Source organism: Pleurodeles waltl, chromosome 2_2 (genome assembly GCF_031143425.1).
Source record: "Pleurodeles waltl isolate 20211129_DDA chromosome 2_2, aPleWal1.hap1.20221129, whole genome shotgun sequence".
Taxonomy (NCBI): domain Eukaryota; kingdom Metazoa; phylum Chordata; class Amphibia; order Caudata; family Salamandridae; genus Pleurodeles; species Pleurodeles waltl.
This window is the reverse complement of record NC_090439.1, coordinates 973,721,662-973,742,083: the sequence shown is the minus strand read 5'-3', so window position 1 is coordinate 973,742,083 and position 20,422 is coordinate 973,721,662. Positions and strand designations below refer to the sequence as shown.

General features: G+C 42.9%; 1 protein-coding gene across 12 annotated transcripts in view; it reads left to right on the top strand.

Annotated features, from left to right (window-relative positions):
• ENPP2 (ectonucleotide pyrophosphatase/phosphodiesterase 2) overlaps positions 1 to 20,422 on the top strand; it is a 636,665-nt gene that overhangs the window by 427,489 nt on the left and 188,754 nt on the right. For all 12 annotated transcript variants that reach the window (XM_069220669.1, XM_069220667.1, XM_069220665.1 and 9 more), the window contains exon 10: positions 16,863 to 16,928. In XM_069220669.1, coding sequence (XP_069076770.1) covers positions 16,863 to 16,928 — 66 coding nt within the window. The remainder of the gene's footprint in view (positions 1 to 16,862; positions 16,929 to 20,422) is intronic.

The following is a 20,422-nucleotide window of genomic DNA, read 5'->3' as shown; positions in this document are numbered from 1 at the left end:
TTTATATTCAGAAAAATGGTTTTACTTAAAAAAAAAAAAAGAAAAAAACATGGAATTGCCTCTGTACTAAAGATCACAGTAAAATTGTTTGTAAAGAGTCATAATTGTACTGATCGAGTTATGTGCAGTGCATAGGATGAAGGTGAGTTGAAATTTGGCAGTAGCGTTGGTTGTCTATGGATCTGAGAAGCAACAATTTCTTTTAGAAATCATCACGTTTGAAAAGGTTCCTGGGATTTCATCCCTTTATTTATTTGGTGTAAAGCAGGACAACCTTGGACTGTTAACCATTAGTAGCACTGATAGTGTAGTTGTTTGCATTTACTGACAGGACTCAGCCCTTCCTTCTATTTCATGAAGCCATATCAATGAGGCCACAATGATATGTCTTATTCAGATTCAGGAATCGCATTGATCTACTTGAACTAAGTAGGGCGCTGTCTATTTTTGAATAGTGTCTAGTCCCAGTGTTGTTGTGGGGGTTAACGGATAATCTGATGAGCCTTATTTTCAGTTGTTTTTTGAAGCCAGACAGATTTGGTTGAGAACTTGGATGTAGGTGCCACCATTCTAGGGCTGTGCTGCTATTACCTGGATAGTTCTGCCTCCATGCGCCTGCAGTTGATTTTAAACTCTGGAATCAGGTTTCCACTGTCGGACCTCAGGGATCAACTTGGTGGATAGTTTGGTAAAAACATCTAGGTATTTATGACCATGATCCTCCTAGTTTTGAAAATGGTACAAAGTTGTTAGAAATGTATTCTCTGGGGCTCTCGGGTCCAGTGAATGGCTTTGAGAGCTGGAGTAATGCAGTCTTTCTGAAGGTTGAATCAGAATCTTGGTGTCTGGTTTTGAAGTCGCTGTAGATTCCAGATCTTTCTTTGGGGCTTCTTCATGGGTAGTGTTGCAGTAATCCACTCTAATCAGTTCTGTGTGATTTAGTAGCTGGGGAAGTAAAAGTATCATTCTCAGGAGCCAAAAAAGTGGTGTTTATAGTAACAGTTGAGATTTGATGGTCAAAGTATAGATTTCTCAAATCACACTCCAAGATTCCTAACTACTTCGTGTAGTTTGCAAGTGGCTTCCGAAACTAGATCAAACAATTATCTGTCATGCGTAATGTTATTTGATCCTAAAAAATCTTGCAGCTTGATAATGCTAAAAAGAGGTATGATAGCAGTAGATATGAAGTTGAGGTGTTCTAATGTGTTTTCCTCATCAGCGGTGAAAGTATTGCTCATGTAGGACATTGGACATAAATACCTTGTGGAGAGAACATTTATAATCTTTGTTGGATAAGATTTGGCGTATTGAAGAGGTCACTTATTGTGGTGACCTGAGCAAGGGGCGATTAGAAAGTTTCAGGTTTTAAGCTTATGCGCTGCTTTGTACAGCTGCTTGAGACAACTGTTGTAACAACGAGGACAGTGGATGTTGGTGGGTTCAACTTCTGTTTAAGATGAGCTTTCCAGCTTAACAGGGGTCTTAGTTTTGGTCTTTCGGATCTTGTTTTCACACAAATTATTCACATTTTCATAGTGTTGGTTGAGATGACAGGAGCATTTTAACACCTCATGCTCATCAGTAACCTTCTTTAATGTTGTTCCGAAAATGGTTTAAAGCCTTGTGGATTCATGCCACAAATTGAGCTGCCTTTGCTTTTCTCAAGGCCTCTGTGATATTCCCAATGGTAAGCTTTACATTTTTCTTTGTCATAATTTTGCTTGCCTTTTTCTCCGCTGTCATAAAATTTTAGACCCATCCTTTTCAGATTGGCCAGGTCTAGGTTGAACCACTTATTGGAATCATTCTGGCCTGTTTCTCTTTACTTTTGTGGCTATATTATGCACTACAATAATGGAGCTCGTAGAAGCTAGAGAGATTTTATACTAACACTTCAATTTGCAACACAACTACTTTAAACAAGCTTATAGCTGTGGGGGCTTATAGGTGTGTGCAATACTGGGGATGCTGGACTTTAGAACTACATTCACAAAACATTTGCTCCAGCACAGTTTCCACATAGTGTCTTGCTCAGTCTTTCTTCTCGCACTATAATTGCTATTCCAGATTTCTTTGCGTTCTTTCAATTATTGGACCACAGTATGATTGTGTGAATATAACAACTTGCAAAATCTGATTAAGCCATTTTTAGGTCGAAGTCTACCAGACAGTGCAGCTGTCTGGTTTGCTGAAGGCATCTTTTGGACATACCGAAAGCTTCCCTAGAAATGCATTCTGCCACTTGCTTCTCATTGGCTTTGTGGTTTGTAACTCACATTTTCTGTCTTTCTATTTTCTAGCTTTCTTATAGGCTGTCCAGTTTCTCTCTAATCCACTATGTGCCACTGTACTCTATGCCTCTGCACTCTACTCTGCACTATTGTAGTTTGCACCACTGCTCTCTAACCCACTCTATGCCAGTGCACTCTATGCTACTGTACTCCACTGCACTCTGACACTCTACTCTGCATCACTGCACTCTGCCAGTGAACTCTACGTCACTCTACTGCTCTCTACGCCATTTCACTCCACTCCATGCCATTATACTCTCCGCCACTCTATGCTACTGCAATCTACACCCCACTGCACCACTGTATGCCACTGCACTCTGCCACTCTATTCTGCATCACTTCACTGTACACTACTGTATTCTACGCCACTGCATTCTACCACTCTACTCTTCACCACTGGACGCTGCCGTGCACCACTCTAACCTACATCACTGCATTCTACAAAGCTGCATTGTAGTCAGCTGAATTCTATGCCATTGTACTTTTTGCCATTATACACCAGTTCACTCTGCTCTACTTCACTCTGCTCTACCCCACACCAATGCATGTCACTTCGCTCTACTCTGAACCATTGTGCACCACTGCACTCCACACCATTACATTCTGCTCTTCACCATTGTATTTAACGTCACTTTTCTCTGTGCCACTCTATACCACTTCACTCTGACACCCTGCTCTGCAACACTGCACTCAACGTTACCGAACTCCATGCCACTCTACTCTGCACTACTGCATTCTATGCCAATGCAGTCTATGTGCCTACTATGCATCACTTTAATCTGTGCAACTGCACTCTACAATGCTGTGTTGAATGGTTCTGAATTCTGTCACTGCATTCTATGCCACTACAATGTATGCCACTTTACTTTGAAACACTATGTCCCGATGTACTCAACACCATTCTGCTCTACTCAGCCACTGAATTGTATGCCACACTACATGATTCCACTCCAATTCACAACACTCTGTGCCACTCACTCTACTCCCCTCTTTGCCATCCACTCTACTCCACTTTACAACACTATGCACCTCTCTGCTCTATGCCACTAACTTTTAGCCACGCTGAACAGCAGCTTCACCAGTGTATAACATGGCTAAAACACTTTGGCAAAGCAGTAGCTCTTCCATAGGCAAGCCCTATTGGCTTTTCCTATGCTTGTTATAGGTTTGAGAGCAACCTGATTGTGAAGTACTTCTGGGCGGTGTCTGTGATGTCCTTACAGTGCAAATATCAGATGTAGTGTTGACCCAGATGACTTTGCGAGCACTACAAGACGTGACATCATGGAAGAGGATTAAAACATCACAGTAGCCAATAAATCAAGTAATTTCTAGATCAAATGCTAAAAGTTACAGAAAAAATGCAAATTCTGTTGTAAGGCACCATGAATGGTATTTTTTTCAAATAGGCCTTTTTTGGCTGAGCCCCATGATGCAATTTAATACTGACTGGTGTCCTTAACTCCACTGTCTACATGTATCTTCCACATGGCCTAATGTTTCCTGTAGCCACTACGTCTAACCATGAGGAGAGCAGTCTCCTCCTTGATGACTCATTTCTCCCCACTAGTCCCTCGTGTTCTCCTTTGTTAAACCCACGACTTCCCAAGCCTTAGCTCTTTTCATAGCCTCCTGTGTTCCTCTTTAGCTTTCCCTTGCCTTCTCATTAGCTCTCCATGTTTCCCTTGTGACTGTCAGGCCCTAGGTAAAATGCGGCCCAGCTTCCAGTTGGTTGAAAGAACATGGGGTGGTGAACGGGATTGGCTGACATTAGCAAGGATTGTTGCATGGAAAAAAATTGAAGCCTTTGTACTTTTTCTGTAACAATTATTGAAAAGAGGTTGTAGCATGTTAATGAATACTGAAAATAGTGATTAGTAAGAGTCACAAGTACCCTCCCATTAAAACTATCACACAATGGGTATGCTTCATTTTAAAAATCAATATTTTAGTAACAGGGTTTGGGTATCAGTACGCAGACGCTGCAAGCAACAGCATAGGGGTTGCAATTGCTACTCATCCTTAAATGACACTCTTGGCATAGCATTCAGCATCTGCTTCTTCCAACTTTCTTGGTCTTATTTGGGCTTCTTGGGTTCACTACGAATGAAAGTCCCATTCTGTTCGGGCTTCTCTCCCTGCCTCTATATGTTCTCATTATCCTGGACTCATTTCACATTTTAGCTGTTTTTATTTGGATTTCATGCTCAGCCGTGATGGCATTTAATTTTTGAACGGAATGTCACAGTAATTTTAGGTTAAACACATTTTCATAACACTTCAGAGAAAAATTAATAAAGAAGTACATTTCATATAATTTACCTAAGCAACATAAGTCTGTTTCTACATGCTGGCAATTTTGTGGAAAAAGAAAGTGAATCACATGCAAATAAATGAATGTGCCAAGGATCACATAGTTACTCAAGTAGGTTCACATGCCTGAATCATTCCCTGTTGTCAAGATGGGAGTCCCCAGTACCTTAAAAAAGCAATTCCATGATAGGCATAGATAGACTATAAAGGCCCCCAGGCCTTTCAGTTTAGTAACGTATCAGTCATTATTTAAAAAGGATTAAACCTGAATCTTAATGAATCAGGTTGCACCACCTGTAAATCACTCCTGTGCGAAGTTCTGGTCCCTCAGATTTTCTACCACACATCGTGCAAGGGAGTCTCCACTGAGCTCTACTAAGCTTCCTGTTCCAGACTTATTCTATGGAGGATTTGGAAATTATATCTTCTTCAGTATTGGATCTGTCATAGATTCACATGCTTGAATCATCCCAGTCGTCTAGGTGGGAGTCCCATGGTAACCTTAAATATACATAGCAGTAAGAGTATTACACTAGGCCTCATATATAGGCATTGTTATAGCCTATCCATGTTCTTTTATAAAAAAAACAACCAAGCCTGAAATACAACCAATCAGAGGCTGTTTCCCTCAGATTTTCTACTGCACATTGTGTGAAGGGAGTCTCCCTGAGCTCTGCTCAGTTTCTTTTTTTGCAGCTATTCTTACAGGAAAATTTCTTTCAGATATCTTGGATTTCCAGTGGACAGGATGTCCCAACAAACTAAAAAAAATACTTTTCAGAAATTGTGACAATTGTGAGAGAAAAAGACTTCATATTGATGACCCCCACAAGAAGTGCATCTACTGCCTACATCCAGACCATAAGGTGAGAGATTGCAAAATTTGTCGCACCTTCAGTCATAAAACCCTGAAAGACCGAGAGGGTAGGCTTTTATTATGGCTATAAAAGCAGAAGGCTATGTAATACACATCTTCTGAGGAGCGTGAGGCCTCCACACAGACTTCTCAATCCCTAAAGAGGCCTAAAAGTAAAGAAAGGCTTTCTGCAGAACCGCCAGAGAAAGTTTTTAAAAACTCTGAGCACCTTTCTTTAGAAAAACAAAAAGGCCAAGAAAGCTATGCCTCATCATAGTCAGAAACCCAGTTAAAAGCCTTGAAAAGGTGCACTCAAAACCTATAACAACTTTGGGGAAAAAAGCACCTCCAAAAAGTGCTTCTCTGTCTTTGTCACCGAGGAGAAAACCGAAAAAATACTCTGACAAAAAAGGCTCATCGACGTCTACACTGTTGACGACCATGTTTACAGCAATAACGACGACGATCATGTCGACCATCACCACAGCAGTGTCCCCTATGATAGTAACGTCGTCACCACTATCGTAGACGATGATCATAACAGCTAAAATCTGCAAAAGAGCACCTTCGACGACTATTTAACCATCAGCTACGCACGCGCCGAGAAGGAAATCGTTGACGAGAGACAAACGCCCTAAGAATGCATCGACATCAGACCTGTCAACGAGACACAAATCAAAGACCCCGAGACAGGCTCGTCGAGAACGGACACAGCGACGAGAGAAGCATCGACGACTGATCCGACGATGACCACTACAGGAATGTCAAGGTTTCTCCCTTTATCATTGATAACTGTAGCAAAGAAAGCATCTCCAATCCTACCAATGCATACCTCACCAAGTAAGGTATTACAGTATCCTCCTCAACACCTATTAGATGACAACGGTGACGGATATTCTCAAGGTGACTGAATGTTTGGAGTGGCCAGCAGACCGTCACAACTTAACATAACATGTCAGGACCCGGATGAGGATGATCAATATTAAAACAGTTATTATTCTGCAAAAGTCCAACCAGATCCGTCATATTCTGCATATGGTGATACAGACACCTCTGACCCTATGCCAAGGTCATTCGTGTCAGATCTCCAAAAAATATTGCATGACTACTACAGAAAATTTCCACCCTCAGTACCAGCAACTCCGACCACTCTTGACTTTATATGGCAAGAAGGAATGAAAGCATTGAAAAACCCAGCTACAGTACCTTCCCAGATCCCGCGTTTGGAGAAAAAGTATAAAGCCCTAGAAGATTCTCCAGCTTATTTAATTGTGCAACAGAAGCCGGATTCCGTGGTATCTTGGGTGGCGCAACGCTGCTCGTAAAACCCTTCAACACCAATATCATCCCCGACAGATAGAGGACGCCGCCGTCTGGATAACATAAGAGAAAGATTCTCCTCAGCCGTAGCAATAACAGTTAAAGCTACCAACTCGTTAGCCATTCTAGGCAGATACAACTGACAAATGTGGGCAGACATGTCCCCTTAAATTGACCTCTTGCCCGTGGACACTAAACTAGAGGCAAAAAAAGTGTTGCAGGAGGGAGAGCGGATCGTAGCTGAAGGTAATTGATTGTGCAATTGCTATCTCACTGACGGGATTTAGACAACTTGCGGGGGCAGCGGTGTTGTGCAGACAGGGCTGGCTGAAATCTACCTCTTTTAGGCCAGAGGTACAAAGCAAAATACTTGATATGGTATATGACGGGGAATGCCTGTTCGGCAAGCATGTGGATGAGATGTTACAATCCCTATAGGCGGATACAGACAGGTACGCTGCAGTACAGAAGACAGCCATTTCGAGGAGCTTCAAGCAGGGGAAGTTACTCCTTTCGTGGTGGCTTCCAAACATATAGACCACAATACCAAACAGCTCAAACATGTTTTTGACAGCAGTACGGACAACAGCAGCAGCAATACAGATTACCACCTACAGCTGCCTATAGACACCCCCGGGGGAAGAACCACTGCCCATGGCAGAGACACAGGCAGAAAACAATGACCACGCATTCATACCAGCCGCACCTATGTTTCAAAGATTGGAGGCCGCATCACTTACCACACCCTTCGGTGGTCAAGGATAACATCAGACAAGGGGGTACTAGATATAATATCCAGGGGACATATTCTAGAATTCATTCAGAAGCCTCCAGATACCCCTCCATCAGGACCATCACCTCCATGGTTAAAACAGCTTCTCAAAGAAGAATATTCAATGATACACAAAGGGGCAATGGAAGTTGCTCCAGTTCTGCACAGGAACCGGGGATTCTATTCCTGGTTTTTCCTAGTAAAAAAGCCTTCGGGAGATTGGTGTCCCATACTCGATTTGAGGGCCTTACACAAGTTCTTGAAAAAACAAATGTTTTGCATGGTAACACTTCAGGACATTCTGTGCCTCTTGAACATAGGAAATCACATGACATCTCTAGACCTCCGGAGATGTGTATTTCCATATCCCAATACATCGAAACCATCTGAAATTTCTCAGGTTCAAGGTAGCTGGTATACATCTACAGTTTCGAGCCCTTCCATTTGGATTAAAATCGGCCCCTAGAACTTTTTACCACAGTGCTGGCTCCAGTAGCGGCTCACCCATGTCAGCTGGGGATACAAGTCTTTCCATATTTGGACGACTGGCTCATAAAGGCATCCACAAGAACTCAGATGTTAAAGCACACATCCACTTGCCTCCAGTTGTTCAAAATTCTAGGCCTTGCCATCAACTATTGCAAATCACACTTCCATCCTACAAAGAAGCTGAATTTCCTAGAAGCAATACTTGATACTATCCAAAGCAAAACATTTCCATCTCAAGAGAGACAGCGAAAGATTTCCAAAATGGCTCAAAAGCTATCAACAAAAAAGTTTCTTTCAGTTCAGAATCCTAAATCATTTATGGAAATGATTTCTTCATATATTCCACTGATCCCAAATTGCAGACTGCATATGCGACCTCTGCAGGAAAAACTAGACACTCAGTGGCTCCAAGTGAATGGCTCCTTCGACGATCTAATTCAGATCACATTGGAAATGAAAACAGCCATGTCTTGGTGGGAAAAACAGTCAAACGTATCCAAGGGCCTTTCTTTTCTTCAACAAGTGCCAGAATAAATAATGACAGATGCGTTGCTCGAAGGTTGGGTTGCCCACCTTCAAAATCTACACATAAGTGGCAACTAGACACAAAAGGACAAACAGCTTCACATAAACTAACTGGACCTGAAAGCAATAGATCTGGGACTGAAGGCTGTCTTACCAAAAATACGAAACTCAAAAATTCTTATCAGAAAGGACAATACCACAAGTATCTTTTACCTGAACAAAAAGGGCAGCACAAAGTCTTTGGACCTTTCACGTCAAGCTCAGAGCATATGGGAATGGGCCATAGAAAATCAAATTTCTCTGTAAGCAGAACACCTGCCAGGACAAGCCAACCTCCTAGCGAGCTCTTTGAGCAGGACATTCATCCCTTATCACGAGTGGGAACTCGACCAACAAGTTCTCAACCAACTTTTCCAAAAGTGGGGCAAGCCGAATCTGGATCTTTTTGACACATACAAGAACAAGAAATGCCCATATTACGCAAGCTGGCATCCCCAAAAAGGGTCGTGGGAAATGCTTTTTTGATGACATGGTCAGGAATCTATGCCTAAGCTTTCCCCCAATTCCGCTCATCCCCAGAGTAAATAGCAAAATGAAAGCAGAGGGATGCCGTCTCCTCCTAATGGCACCCTGGTGTCCCAGACAGTTCTGGTTCACAGAACTCCTTTTATATTCGGAACAATCACATGTTCTACTCAGGCAGACATCAGCCCTACTGGCCATGCACCAGGGCCAGGCATCTGGATCCTACATCTCTACACTTTACTGGTCTGGCTACTGAATTCAGTGAATACTCCACCTTGAACATTTTATCGGAATGTTAAGAAATATTGGCCCAAGCCAAAGGCAGAGCGGGCACCCACCAGTAAGACGTATAAACTTAAATGGAAGCATTCTATGCCATCATCTCTGGAACAAATACTTCCTTATTTATTACATTTAGCAAAATCTGGGCTTTCTTATTCCTCAATACGGGTACATGTGGCGGCAATTTCAAGATTTCGCCGCTCTCAGCAGACCTCCTCACTATATTCTGCCATGATTTTAAAACAATTCCTCAAGGGCCTTTTTAGAGTATTTCCACCGGCACGTAAACCTCCACCGTTATGGTCTTTAAACATGGTGTTAGGACAACTCAGGAAGCATCCTTACGAACCAGTCCACAGGTCAGAGTTAAAATGAATCTCTTGGAAAACGTCGCTTTTACTAGCTCTCACATCAGCAAAAAGAGTGAGTGACATACAAGCCTTCACCATCAAGAAACATTTTCTTCAGTTCACTCCAAATGGTGTTATACTTCAAGCAAACCCTAAGTTTATACCAAAAGTACCATCAAACTTCCAGCTAAATGAGCCAGTGGTTTTAAGAACTTTTTTCCTAATCCACAGAATGTTGCGGAGAAAGCGCTGCATTCGCTAGATGTAAGGAGATGTTCAAAGTTTTATGTAAAAAATAAATAAAACACAGAGCATTTGAAAATCTGATCAGCTATTCGTAGTATATGGAGATGCAAGAAAAGGCTTTGTGATATCTAAGCAGAGCATTGACTGGTGGATCAGATTAGCTACACAATTCTGTCATGCCCAGGCAGGAAAATCGCTGCACAGTGAGGGTAAGGCCCACTTTACCACAGCAATAGCCATATCAGCAGCGCTCTTCGCGGGAGTACCCCTGCAACACATTTGCAGGGCAGCAACATGGTCCAGCCAACATACTTTTACAAAGCACTACTGCCTGGATGAGACGAACAAAACGGATACAGCCGTTGGGCACGCAGTGCTAAGACATCTGTTCCATTAAGGTGAGCTTCTCTGGTTATCCCACCTTCCACTTGAAAGGTATGGATCTATAATTGTCTAATGTTATTGTTGTTAATATTGCTATTATTCTTGCTTATATCATTATTGTTGTTATTGTTCTTCTCATTCTCAATACATATGTATATTGCTTTCTAATATTAGCTGAATGTAGCATCATTCCTAATGTTATCGATGTTATGGCTAGAATAAATGATACAGCTGTCCACTACTCTAATTCAAGCATGTGAATCTATTAAATGTTCCAATACTGGAGAAGAAAATTGGTTACTTACTTGTGACTGTAGCTCTCCAGTATTTGTATCTTTCATATATTTACATGCGACCCACCCTCCTCCCCTCAGAGGCTCCCCTTATTTCTAAGACTATGTACTTCACACTCGTACGGGAAACTCTGAGGGAAACAGCCTCTGTTGGGAGTGTTCTAGAGGGTGCTATCGCTTGATTGGTTGTAGTTCAGGGTTATTTTTTATTTTTTTTAAATAAAAGAACATGGATAGGCTATAATAGTGCCTGTATAGGCCATTGAGGCCTAGTATAATACTCTTACTGGTATGTATATTTAAGGTTACTGTGGGGCTCCCACGTCGACGACGGGATGATTCAAGCATGTGAATCTATAAAAGATACCAATGCTGGAGAACTACTGTTACAGGTAAGTAAGCAATTTCCTTTCCAGACCTATACAGAGGTATTCCTAGTCCTGTTTATCTTGCTCAAAATCTGACTTCATCATGTCAGAAAAAGCAAGAAAGAGCCTATTGAGAGACTGTGCTAACTGTGGTAAAAAGAGGTTTTACTCTGATGATCCTCATCAGGAGTATATTTACTGCCTCTGTCCATTGCATAAAGTAAAATACTGTAAAATATGTCGGACATTCTCTACCAATATTCTGAGGAGCTGTGAAGGAAGGCTACTGCTATGGCTCCTGAAAACGTAAGACCAGAAAGGAGCTGGTGTCAGTGAGGATTCATCATCTCTGGAGCCACCTTAGAAATCCTCAAAGTCCACTCAGAGAGCGCAGTTCATTCAGATCAGCACATGAAAGTGAGACTTCTTTGACGCAAAAGGAGAAAAAAAATCAACTGTCCTTACAAATATCTCCAGGTATGAGCCTCCTACACCTCCACCACAGGTCAGACACTCTTTTAAAAAGCCTTCATCCGCATCGTTGATGGAAAAATCGCGTAGTTACTCAGTCAACGAGAAAAGCTTTGTCACCTCTGCTGACAACAGTTTCACTGCAGCATCGACAACGGCCACAACCATTACCATTTCCACTCGGTCAGCAATGTCATCTTTCACGACAGTGACCTCATAGACGAGTCCATCACCTAGCCCATCGAAGCTGAAGATAACTTTAACATCGCTGATGACATAGATGGTTCTCCCGTCAACTACGGCACGAGCGGCGTCGAGAAACAAGACAAATCCAAATAACTTACACCTGTTCAGACTTCTGCAAGCAAAGTGTTACCATTACTGCCTGGACATCTGTTAGATGAGGATTAGTGTAATGATGGTGGCCACTTCAGAATGGCTCACAGCCCTTCTGAGTTACACATCAAGTGTCAGAAGGATGACTACGATGAAGGCTGATATTATGCACAGTTGTACTATACCCCTGAGGAACAATACCATCAGCAGTATCAAGAAAAAGTGGGTATGTCTTCCCTCTTCATTGGTGACTGACGTACAATAGATGCTGATTACAGAAGGTGTTTTGCATCGCTTATCACTACACCCACTTCTCTACAGGCAAAACCTTCATCTGTACTCCCGTTCCCCCACCCTCCACAAGCTCCAATGCCACAACTGATTTCTGCTTCGCTACAACATTTTTCGCAGACTTCTCCCCTCCAAGATCCCATGTCTTCTGATGATGACAGGGAAGATTGTAAACTCGGATAACTCGAAATGAAATGATTATCTGCTGTCGACACCATCATCTCCATCACTACCTCCTGTGGATTCCCCTCCAGAAGGCATTGGGGGATTCCACAGCCTACTTGAAAGAACATCAAGAAGGTTTGAACTGTCCATTCCTATGAATCGAATGGACTGTTTCATTTATGATTTTAAAGAGCCCTTTGGTAAAAGCATTAGGGCTATGGCCATGTTGATTATATCTGGGATAAACTCATAAAAGTGATGCATAACCCAACCACAGTTGCTGGGGCCCTATGGCACCAAGATAAAAAAATATAAGGCCCCGGAGGAGGCTCCTGCATGTCTTACTGGACATCCTAAACCACATTCAGTGTTCACACAGGCAGCACAACGTAGTTCCAGAAATCCTTCAGCGCAAATATTAGTGCCTCTGGACAAAGAGGGTAGGTGACTTGACAGTATTGGCAAGCTTTTTTTGTCTGTGTCAGCTCTTACAGTGAGAGCTACAAACTCTTTTGCAGTTATCAGGCAGTATGATCGCCAAGGATGGCAGAGGATGCTAGAGCAGATGCTAAGAAAATCCTGCAACAGGGTGAACGTGCATCAGCGGAAGTTATTGATTGTGCCATGGACATTGCTAACTGCCTTCTGACAGCTCGCAGGAGCTCCAGTGTTGATAAGACAGTGCTGGCTTAAAGGCACTTCCTTTAGACTGGAGGTCCAAAATAAAATCCTTGATGTGCCTTATGATGGCTAAGCCCTTTTTGGCAAGCATATTGATGACGCCTTCTAGTCCATAAAATTAGACACTGACACAGCAAAATCATTGGGGACCCTTCAATACAGGAAGGTGCCCTTTTGAGGTGCTTGGGGAAGAAGTCTCCCATCCTACAGTGGGGGTTACCAGCAATATACTTCAACCTCCCAGCAGTATTGTCCCATTATCAGAAAAGACAACCACCACAATCACTCTATAATGGAACGCCACCAAGAGCCAAATTGGGACACCAAGTAAAGGACACTGGCTGCCGTCAGTGACTATCTGCAGGCTCCAGCTACTCCCCTGCTTTCTCCATCTCGCCTTGGTGGAAAAATATCCAACCACCTTCACCGTTAGCAAGAAATAACAGACCAATTGGTCTTAGACCTAGTTCAATTTGACCATACATTAAAATTAATTCAAACGTCCCCTCCAGCCCTGGCTAAATCATCCATTCAAAAGCATCTGCAATTGCTCAAGTTGGAGGTCAAAACTATGCTCAAAAAAGGAGATATAGAGAGCGTTCCTTCGGCACAAAACGGAAAAGGTTTCCATTCCTGTTTCTTCTTGGTCTGCAAGAAGTTAAAGGAATGATGTCCAGTTCTGGATCTGAGAAACCCCAACACCTGTTTTAGAAAGCAGTCTTTCCACATGGTAACCCTGCAGGACATACTCCAACTCCTCAATCAAAGAGACTATATGACAACCCTCGATCTTCAGGATGCATATTTCCACGTTCCAGTTCACCCAACACATAGAAAATGTATAAGAATCACAGTAGCTGATAGCCGTTACGATTTCAAGGTACTTCCCTTTGGCCTAAAATCTCCCTCATATCTTTACGAAGTGTTTGGCTCCTGTCCTTGACCTTTCTGAGACAATACAAACATCAGGTGTTCCTGTATCTTGACACCTGGTTGATCAAGGCACCTTCCCCTCGGACTGCTCAGGAGTCAACAGGAGCCTGCTTATACTTTTTCAGTGAACTGGGCCTCACTCTCAACTCGAAGAAGTCAGTTCTTTGTGGATTCACAGAGGGCTACATTGTTAGGTGCCATGCTCGATAGCCCACACCAAAGAGACAGTTAAAATTAATTACTCTAGCAAATGTATACAAAGAAAAAACATCTTGTTCCATTCGTCTCTATTAGGGATGATGTAATCCTGCATTCCTCTAGTTTGATTCTGCCGTCTGTGGATGTATCAGCTACAAGAGGAATTGGACAGACAATTGATACAGGCTGCAGGATAATTCGCCGACCTCATCCAGGTCACCCTGGGCATGATCAACCCCCCCGTCCTGGGGGACGCAACAGGTACGTCTCTCAATCGGCCTGTCTTTCCTGCCTCAGACTTCTCCTTTGGTCATCACCACCGACGCTTCTTTAGATGGGTGGGAAGCTTATTTGCAAGACCTCCAAGTCAGTGGCAAATGGGAACCTTATCAGCTTCATGTACATATCAATCTGCTAGAGCTCAAGGCAGTGCATCTAGCCTTACAGGCATTCCTTCCCAGAATATGCAATTCAGTAGTGCTTATCCACACAGACAATATGACCATGATGCAGAATGATGACCATAAACAAGCAGGGCAGCATAAGATCTCGCTTACTATCCCAGGAATCACTGCAGATCTGGGAATGGTCCATCAGACATGAGGTACTTCTATGAGCAGAACACGTTACCGGGAAGCAGAATACAATAGTGGACACTCTCAACAGACTGAGGAAATCTTGGCACAAGTGGGAGCTCAATCAGGAGAGTCTGGACACCGTATTTCTCTGGTGGGACAAACCACATCTAGACCTCATCTCTTTGTAACCTCCCAGAACTCGAAATGTTGGTTTTGCGCAAGTTGGCATCCTCAACCGGCTACATGGGGGGAACGCATTTTTGATTGCATGGTCTAGAATCTTTGCCTACACCTTTAATCTGACTCCTCTCTTCCCAAAAGTCCTCAGGAAAATGAAGACCAAACCATTCAAGATAATTCTTATAACCCCAAAATGGCTGTGCCAACATTGGTTCACGGAGCTACTCACCCTCTCACAGCAGCATCACATTTAGCAGACGCTGATCCCATCTCAGTTAATGATGAGCCAGGTACAAGCTCTACATCCAGACCCCAAGTCAGTTCTTTTATCCCTGGCTTCTGAATTCTATGAATTTGGGCATCTTGAACATCCCATCGGAGTGCAGGGGCATAATAGCCAGAGCACATGCGCACAGTACTGATAAAACCTATCGCCTCAGGTGGAAAAGATTTTGTATATGGGCCCAAACAGCTAACGTGCAACCTATTTCCTCTTCACCAGAAGAGGTTCTACCTTGCCTTCTACACCTTGCTTAATCGGGTCTGGCCCACGTCTCCATTAAAGTCCACTTAGCAGCTATTTCCCTGGGACCTTTGTGGTCTATGCCTATCGTGGAATTGCGTTTTATGAAGGTACCGGGGACTCCCATCTCCACCAGGGGCAAGAATTCAAGCATGTGATCTATGAAAGATTGTAACACTGGAGAACTACAGTTGCGGGTAAGTAACTTATTTTCTTTTGCTGTCAAAGTGTAGATTATTAAACCGAGACATCTTCATTCCAAAGTCATAATTTTATCTATCAGACTATTACCTATAAATAACCTACAATAATCCCTTTCAGTATTCTAAAACAAAAAACAGTGTTAAACAGTGAATTGGTTTTAGATAGAGCCGCTATAAATGGGTAAGTTAGCTCAGCAAGTTGAACAAATACCGTTGGTATGTCTCTGTAATCTGAAGGTCAGGGCTTTGAATCCAAGAAAGGCAGGCTCGGCCCATAATGATTCAGATATTGATGCATTGAATTCCAATAAATTGATAATAGCACTGGTTATGTAGAGTACTATGAAATGACAAAACCGCAGTGACCAGCGATATATAATGATTAGTTATTGGAGCTGCTATAATGTCAACCTTTGATCTCTAAGCCCAATACGTTTTCATTTATGCAAGACCTAGGTAGTGGTTATTACAATAATGTTCCCCCCATCATATGTTCTTTTGACTATGGAAACTGGCCTTGACCACTGTTGTTCAGACACCACACGCTCTACATAGTGTGGGCATTACAGTCTGTGTTGCTTGTGGATTTGACTGAAAGGACAAAGAAAAGTAGCTCACTCCAAAGATTTACCTCCTTGCTTCACTTAAGATGGTGGGGATGCTTTGGGCTATTAAACGGCGCCATCTGGCGGAAGCGGGAAGAAGGATTCGAAACTACCCTGCTGTCATTGGGTGATACTGGAGAAAATCTTGCTACACTGTGGGGGGGAAATCGGTCTTGTTTTGGCGAGAGACATTTTAAATGACTTAACGGCCATTGTTTGATAACTTGAAAAAATATTAGGGACACTTTTAAGGCGTGAAACTATCCCCCGAAGGCGACAAACGCTGTGTGTAGCAACAAGGATGCTTAGCTAACATCTGAGGATAGAGAGGTGCGTGTATTTGTACAACGAGAACACAGGACAATACATGTGAACAAATGAACAAGAAATGGCGTCATGGTAAAATGAGGTGGGGGCATCAATTAATGAAGAAAGTGTACAGTTATGTAGCTCTCACTTTACATCAGGAGGCAGTATACGACTATCTCGGCGCTTCATAACTGAAGCGCTGTGATTTTGCAAAATCCACTGTGGGTTCAATAAACTCTGACGCCTACTAAAGCGCCATGTGACCTGTCCAAGCTGTATGTTTCGGTTTCATTGTAAGCAACAAGTGCAGCCTTTATAGCACATAGAAACTGGCCAGTTCATTCATGCCCGACGCTCTTTCTTGTGCTTCAGGGTAATACCTCAAGAGCGACGAGTACTCGCGATGCTGAAGTGGCTGCAGTTGCCAGATAACGAAAGGTAACTTTTCTTTTCTGTTTTCTTTGCATGCATGAAATTATGTGGAAAAGTGGCTGGAGAATTAATGGAAAGTCCTGCAAATGTTCATATGCCTAATGGGCTCGGTCTCCTTTTGATACAATGTCCTCTCTGTCCTTCATCCGATGTGTACCTGGCAGCCGCTCCCCTGAATGTTCCTTTGGGAAGGTTAAAACAACCTTCTATTACCCCGCAGGGAAACATTCTCGAAAATGACTAATGCCATCGGAGCTGTACTGCCTCTTTATAGGAAAGACCCACAGCCGGAGTCAAAGTATTCCTCTGTTGTCCTCGCTGAGGTGTCCCCGGTAGAGGCGAGGGGCGGTGCCTCACGCTGCTTCTGGATCCCAGCCAGTGGGCAGAGAACCAAAAACTCTGCTTGTATAGACTGGGCAAGGCACCCACCCCTCTACGACTGCAGATGCATGTAGAAGAACCCTTGTGCCTTCATTATCCATTAGTTATCTGCACAAGTATTGTGGACTCAAGTCATGCTGTTGCTTCCAGAGAGGTTGAATCAATGCTATGCATCTTTGGGCCCTTGGCCCTTGTCTGTTATCTCGTGCTTTTCTGAGCAGTAAGAATTACTGAACAAACTGTACTTGTTTCCTCTTTCAGTGCTCAATGTCCAGTGACATAACTAAGTGTATAGTCCAACCACATTTTAACTTAAATATCCTCTGTGTGTGTGTATTTTTTGTTTGCAATTTGAAAAGCTTGATTATAACCTGAGGGCATCAGTTTTACAATATAATATAGTTACTAGTGCGCATGATATAATAACTTCAGTGTGTGTGTATGTGTATATATATTTTTACTCCAGTATTTGAACTTTCATAGATTCACATGCATTCCCCTTTGTCAAGATGGGAGTCCCCGGTACCTTTTAATTAAGTAGTACTAACATAGGTTAAACCCAAAGGCCCATAGGCCTCTCAGTTTAGCACTGTATCAGAGTCATTTAAAGAAAAAGAACCAAACTTAAGAATCCACCAATCAGGCAACACCACCCTTTAGAACCTCCTTGAGAGAAGCTCCAGTTCCTCAGATTTCCTACTGCATGTCGTGCTATGGAGTCTCCTCAGAGCTCTGCTTTTCTTTATTTTTGGGGATACCCAAAAGATTATATTCTTCTCAACTAATTCTGACTGATACCTAGCAAGGCCTCCACCATGTCTGACAAGGAGAGAACTGGTTTATTCAGATCCTGCAAAACCTGTGGTAATAAGTTTTGCACTTTGGGGACCCTCACCAGACCTGCATATGCTGCCTTAATCCAGACCACTCTGCAAACGATTGCAAAGTATGTTGCACCTTTTCCTCCAAAACCCTGAAAGATAGAGAAGACAGATTGTTGATATGTCTGCAAAAATGTAAATCTAGAGATAATCCAGCCTCTGATTCGGAGAGCGACGATTCTTCTACATCTTCTAGGAGATCACAAAAAGAGCAAGGTCTCCTCAGTCAGGGTCCTCCTCAGAGCAGCCAAGAAAAGCCTACAAAAAGACCACCTCTGGGTATTACAAAGGACACAGCCCTTCTTCATCTCCTCACAAACTCTACTCAAAAGATGAGGACATTCGAGCAGTTCCGAAAGGGCTAGAAAATCATCATCTGTGCCTCCTACTCCTCCTCCTAAGTCATCTCACTCCTTCCTCTGCTCCTCCAGTCAACAGACCACTTTTAAAATCCCCACCATCGATGATAACCTCGTTGACGGCAACGCAGGATTTGTCACACTGTTGACAAGTTTCTTTACCAGTTCCGATGACAGCCTTTCTGACGACGAGTTACCCACAGTCGATAAGGACGACATCGATGAAGACTTCTACTACTACATCATCCATGACGGTAACCTTGGTATCTTAATTGCCGTCATCGATGGTAGCCTCCACCACAAAGCCGTCGACAGTTAAAATATCTTCAAAATCTTCAACGATGAAGGTAGCATAGACGAGTGCTCCTTTCACGCTGTTCTACGAAACTGTCAACGAGCTAGTCTACGACACAGTCAACGAGAAAAAAAAATACCAAAAGACCGGAAACTGCAAAAATTACACCTTTAATACCAGCCCACCTTCTTGAGGGTGACGACGAATCGGATGATGAGGGTCCATTTGGAACAGGGCACAGTCCTGTCGTAGTTGGACTCTTGCTCTAGGCAAGACTGCTGGTATAAGGATGACAGTACTTATGTTTGTAGGTGACTATGCCTGTCCTACAACAAGTCGCAAATGTAGTCCCAACCCTTCCGGCTCACTAGCAGCACCTCACCAAAACCCAAACAGTTAACAATGATTTGTGGCAGCCTTTACGCATGCACTCAAGAGTATGACATTTCAGGGGGTGTCGTGGTTGAATGGAGATTACCCCTCTCTCACAGATACATCATGTCTCAATCAAACACAGGCAATAAAGAAGATGCAGTAAAGTTTCAATAGTTTTTATTTAACACAACTGCAATCTGCGATAAGTTGCATGGGCTGCAATGATTAAGATAATAATGAACAGTGCAAGGAACAGAATGGTAAAGACGAGTCATTATTATAAAGACCCCCACCATCTTGCAATGATACAAAAAGACATGAAGTTTGTAATATGTCCTAATACCCAATCACAATAGGCCTAACCTTCTAACTAAAGGAGAGCTTGGTATGTTAAACCTAATCTGCCAATGCCATGTCCCTGAAAGGAGCCCCCAACATTTGTTACCTTCGAATGAGGTCTCTAACTCAGACTTCGTAGGGACACGAAGTCCAGGTCAGCGTCAAGGCGACGTGCAGCATCAATAGCAGGGATGGTATCTGGTCAAAATCCCTCTGATTTTCTGTCTCAAGTGTGATGTATTTATACAGATCTACTTGGACCCCTGACGCAGGTAGTTTCCAAACAATAGATAACACCCCATGCTTTGGATGGTAATTTCTAATGTGAGCACCTACAGTTTCTGTCTTTGTCGCTTGATTTGACACCTTAGCGAGGTGACACTGATAACATAACTCTAAACAAAAAGGGCCTAACTATAAAGAAGGCAGCCATCTTAGAAGAAATAATTAAATAAATGGTCTAAGACAGAGCAAACTAAGTAGGTTAAAAGTCACTAGGTGACTGGGGCACGAGTCTGCAAGCCAAAGGCTAAGCTAACTCCTGTTATCCCATTAAAACAAACTAGGATTCACTACAGTCCCTCACAGTTATTCGTAAAGTAGCAAGAGGACAGCGACGAGTATAGTGAAGCTTATGACCCACAATACTATGCATGTCAACAACCATATCAAGAGGGGTTTTATATGCTGAACACTTTAATAACTGACTTGCAGGCAATGTTAGCCAACTATAGAAGGCGTTTTCCAGCCACAGAAGTACAACCTCAGCCACTATCATCTCCAACTTCTCAGGTAGCCACCCTGTGTCAGAGGCCTAGCACTTTACCTTTGGCAAATGTGCTCACGCCTGATATGACCCTCCCACAAGAC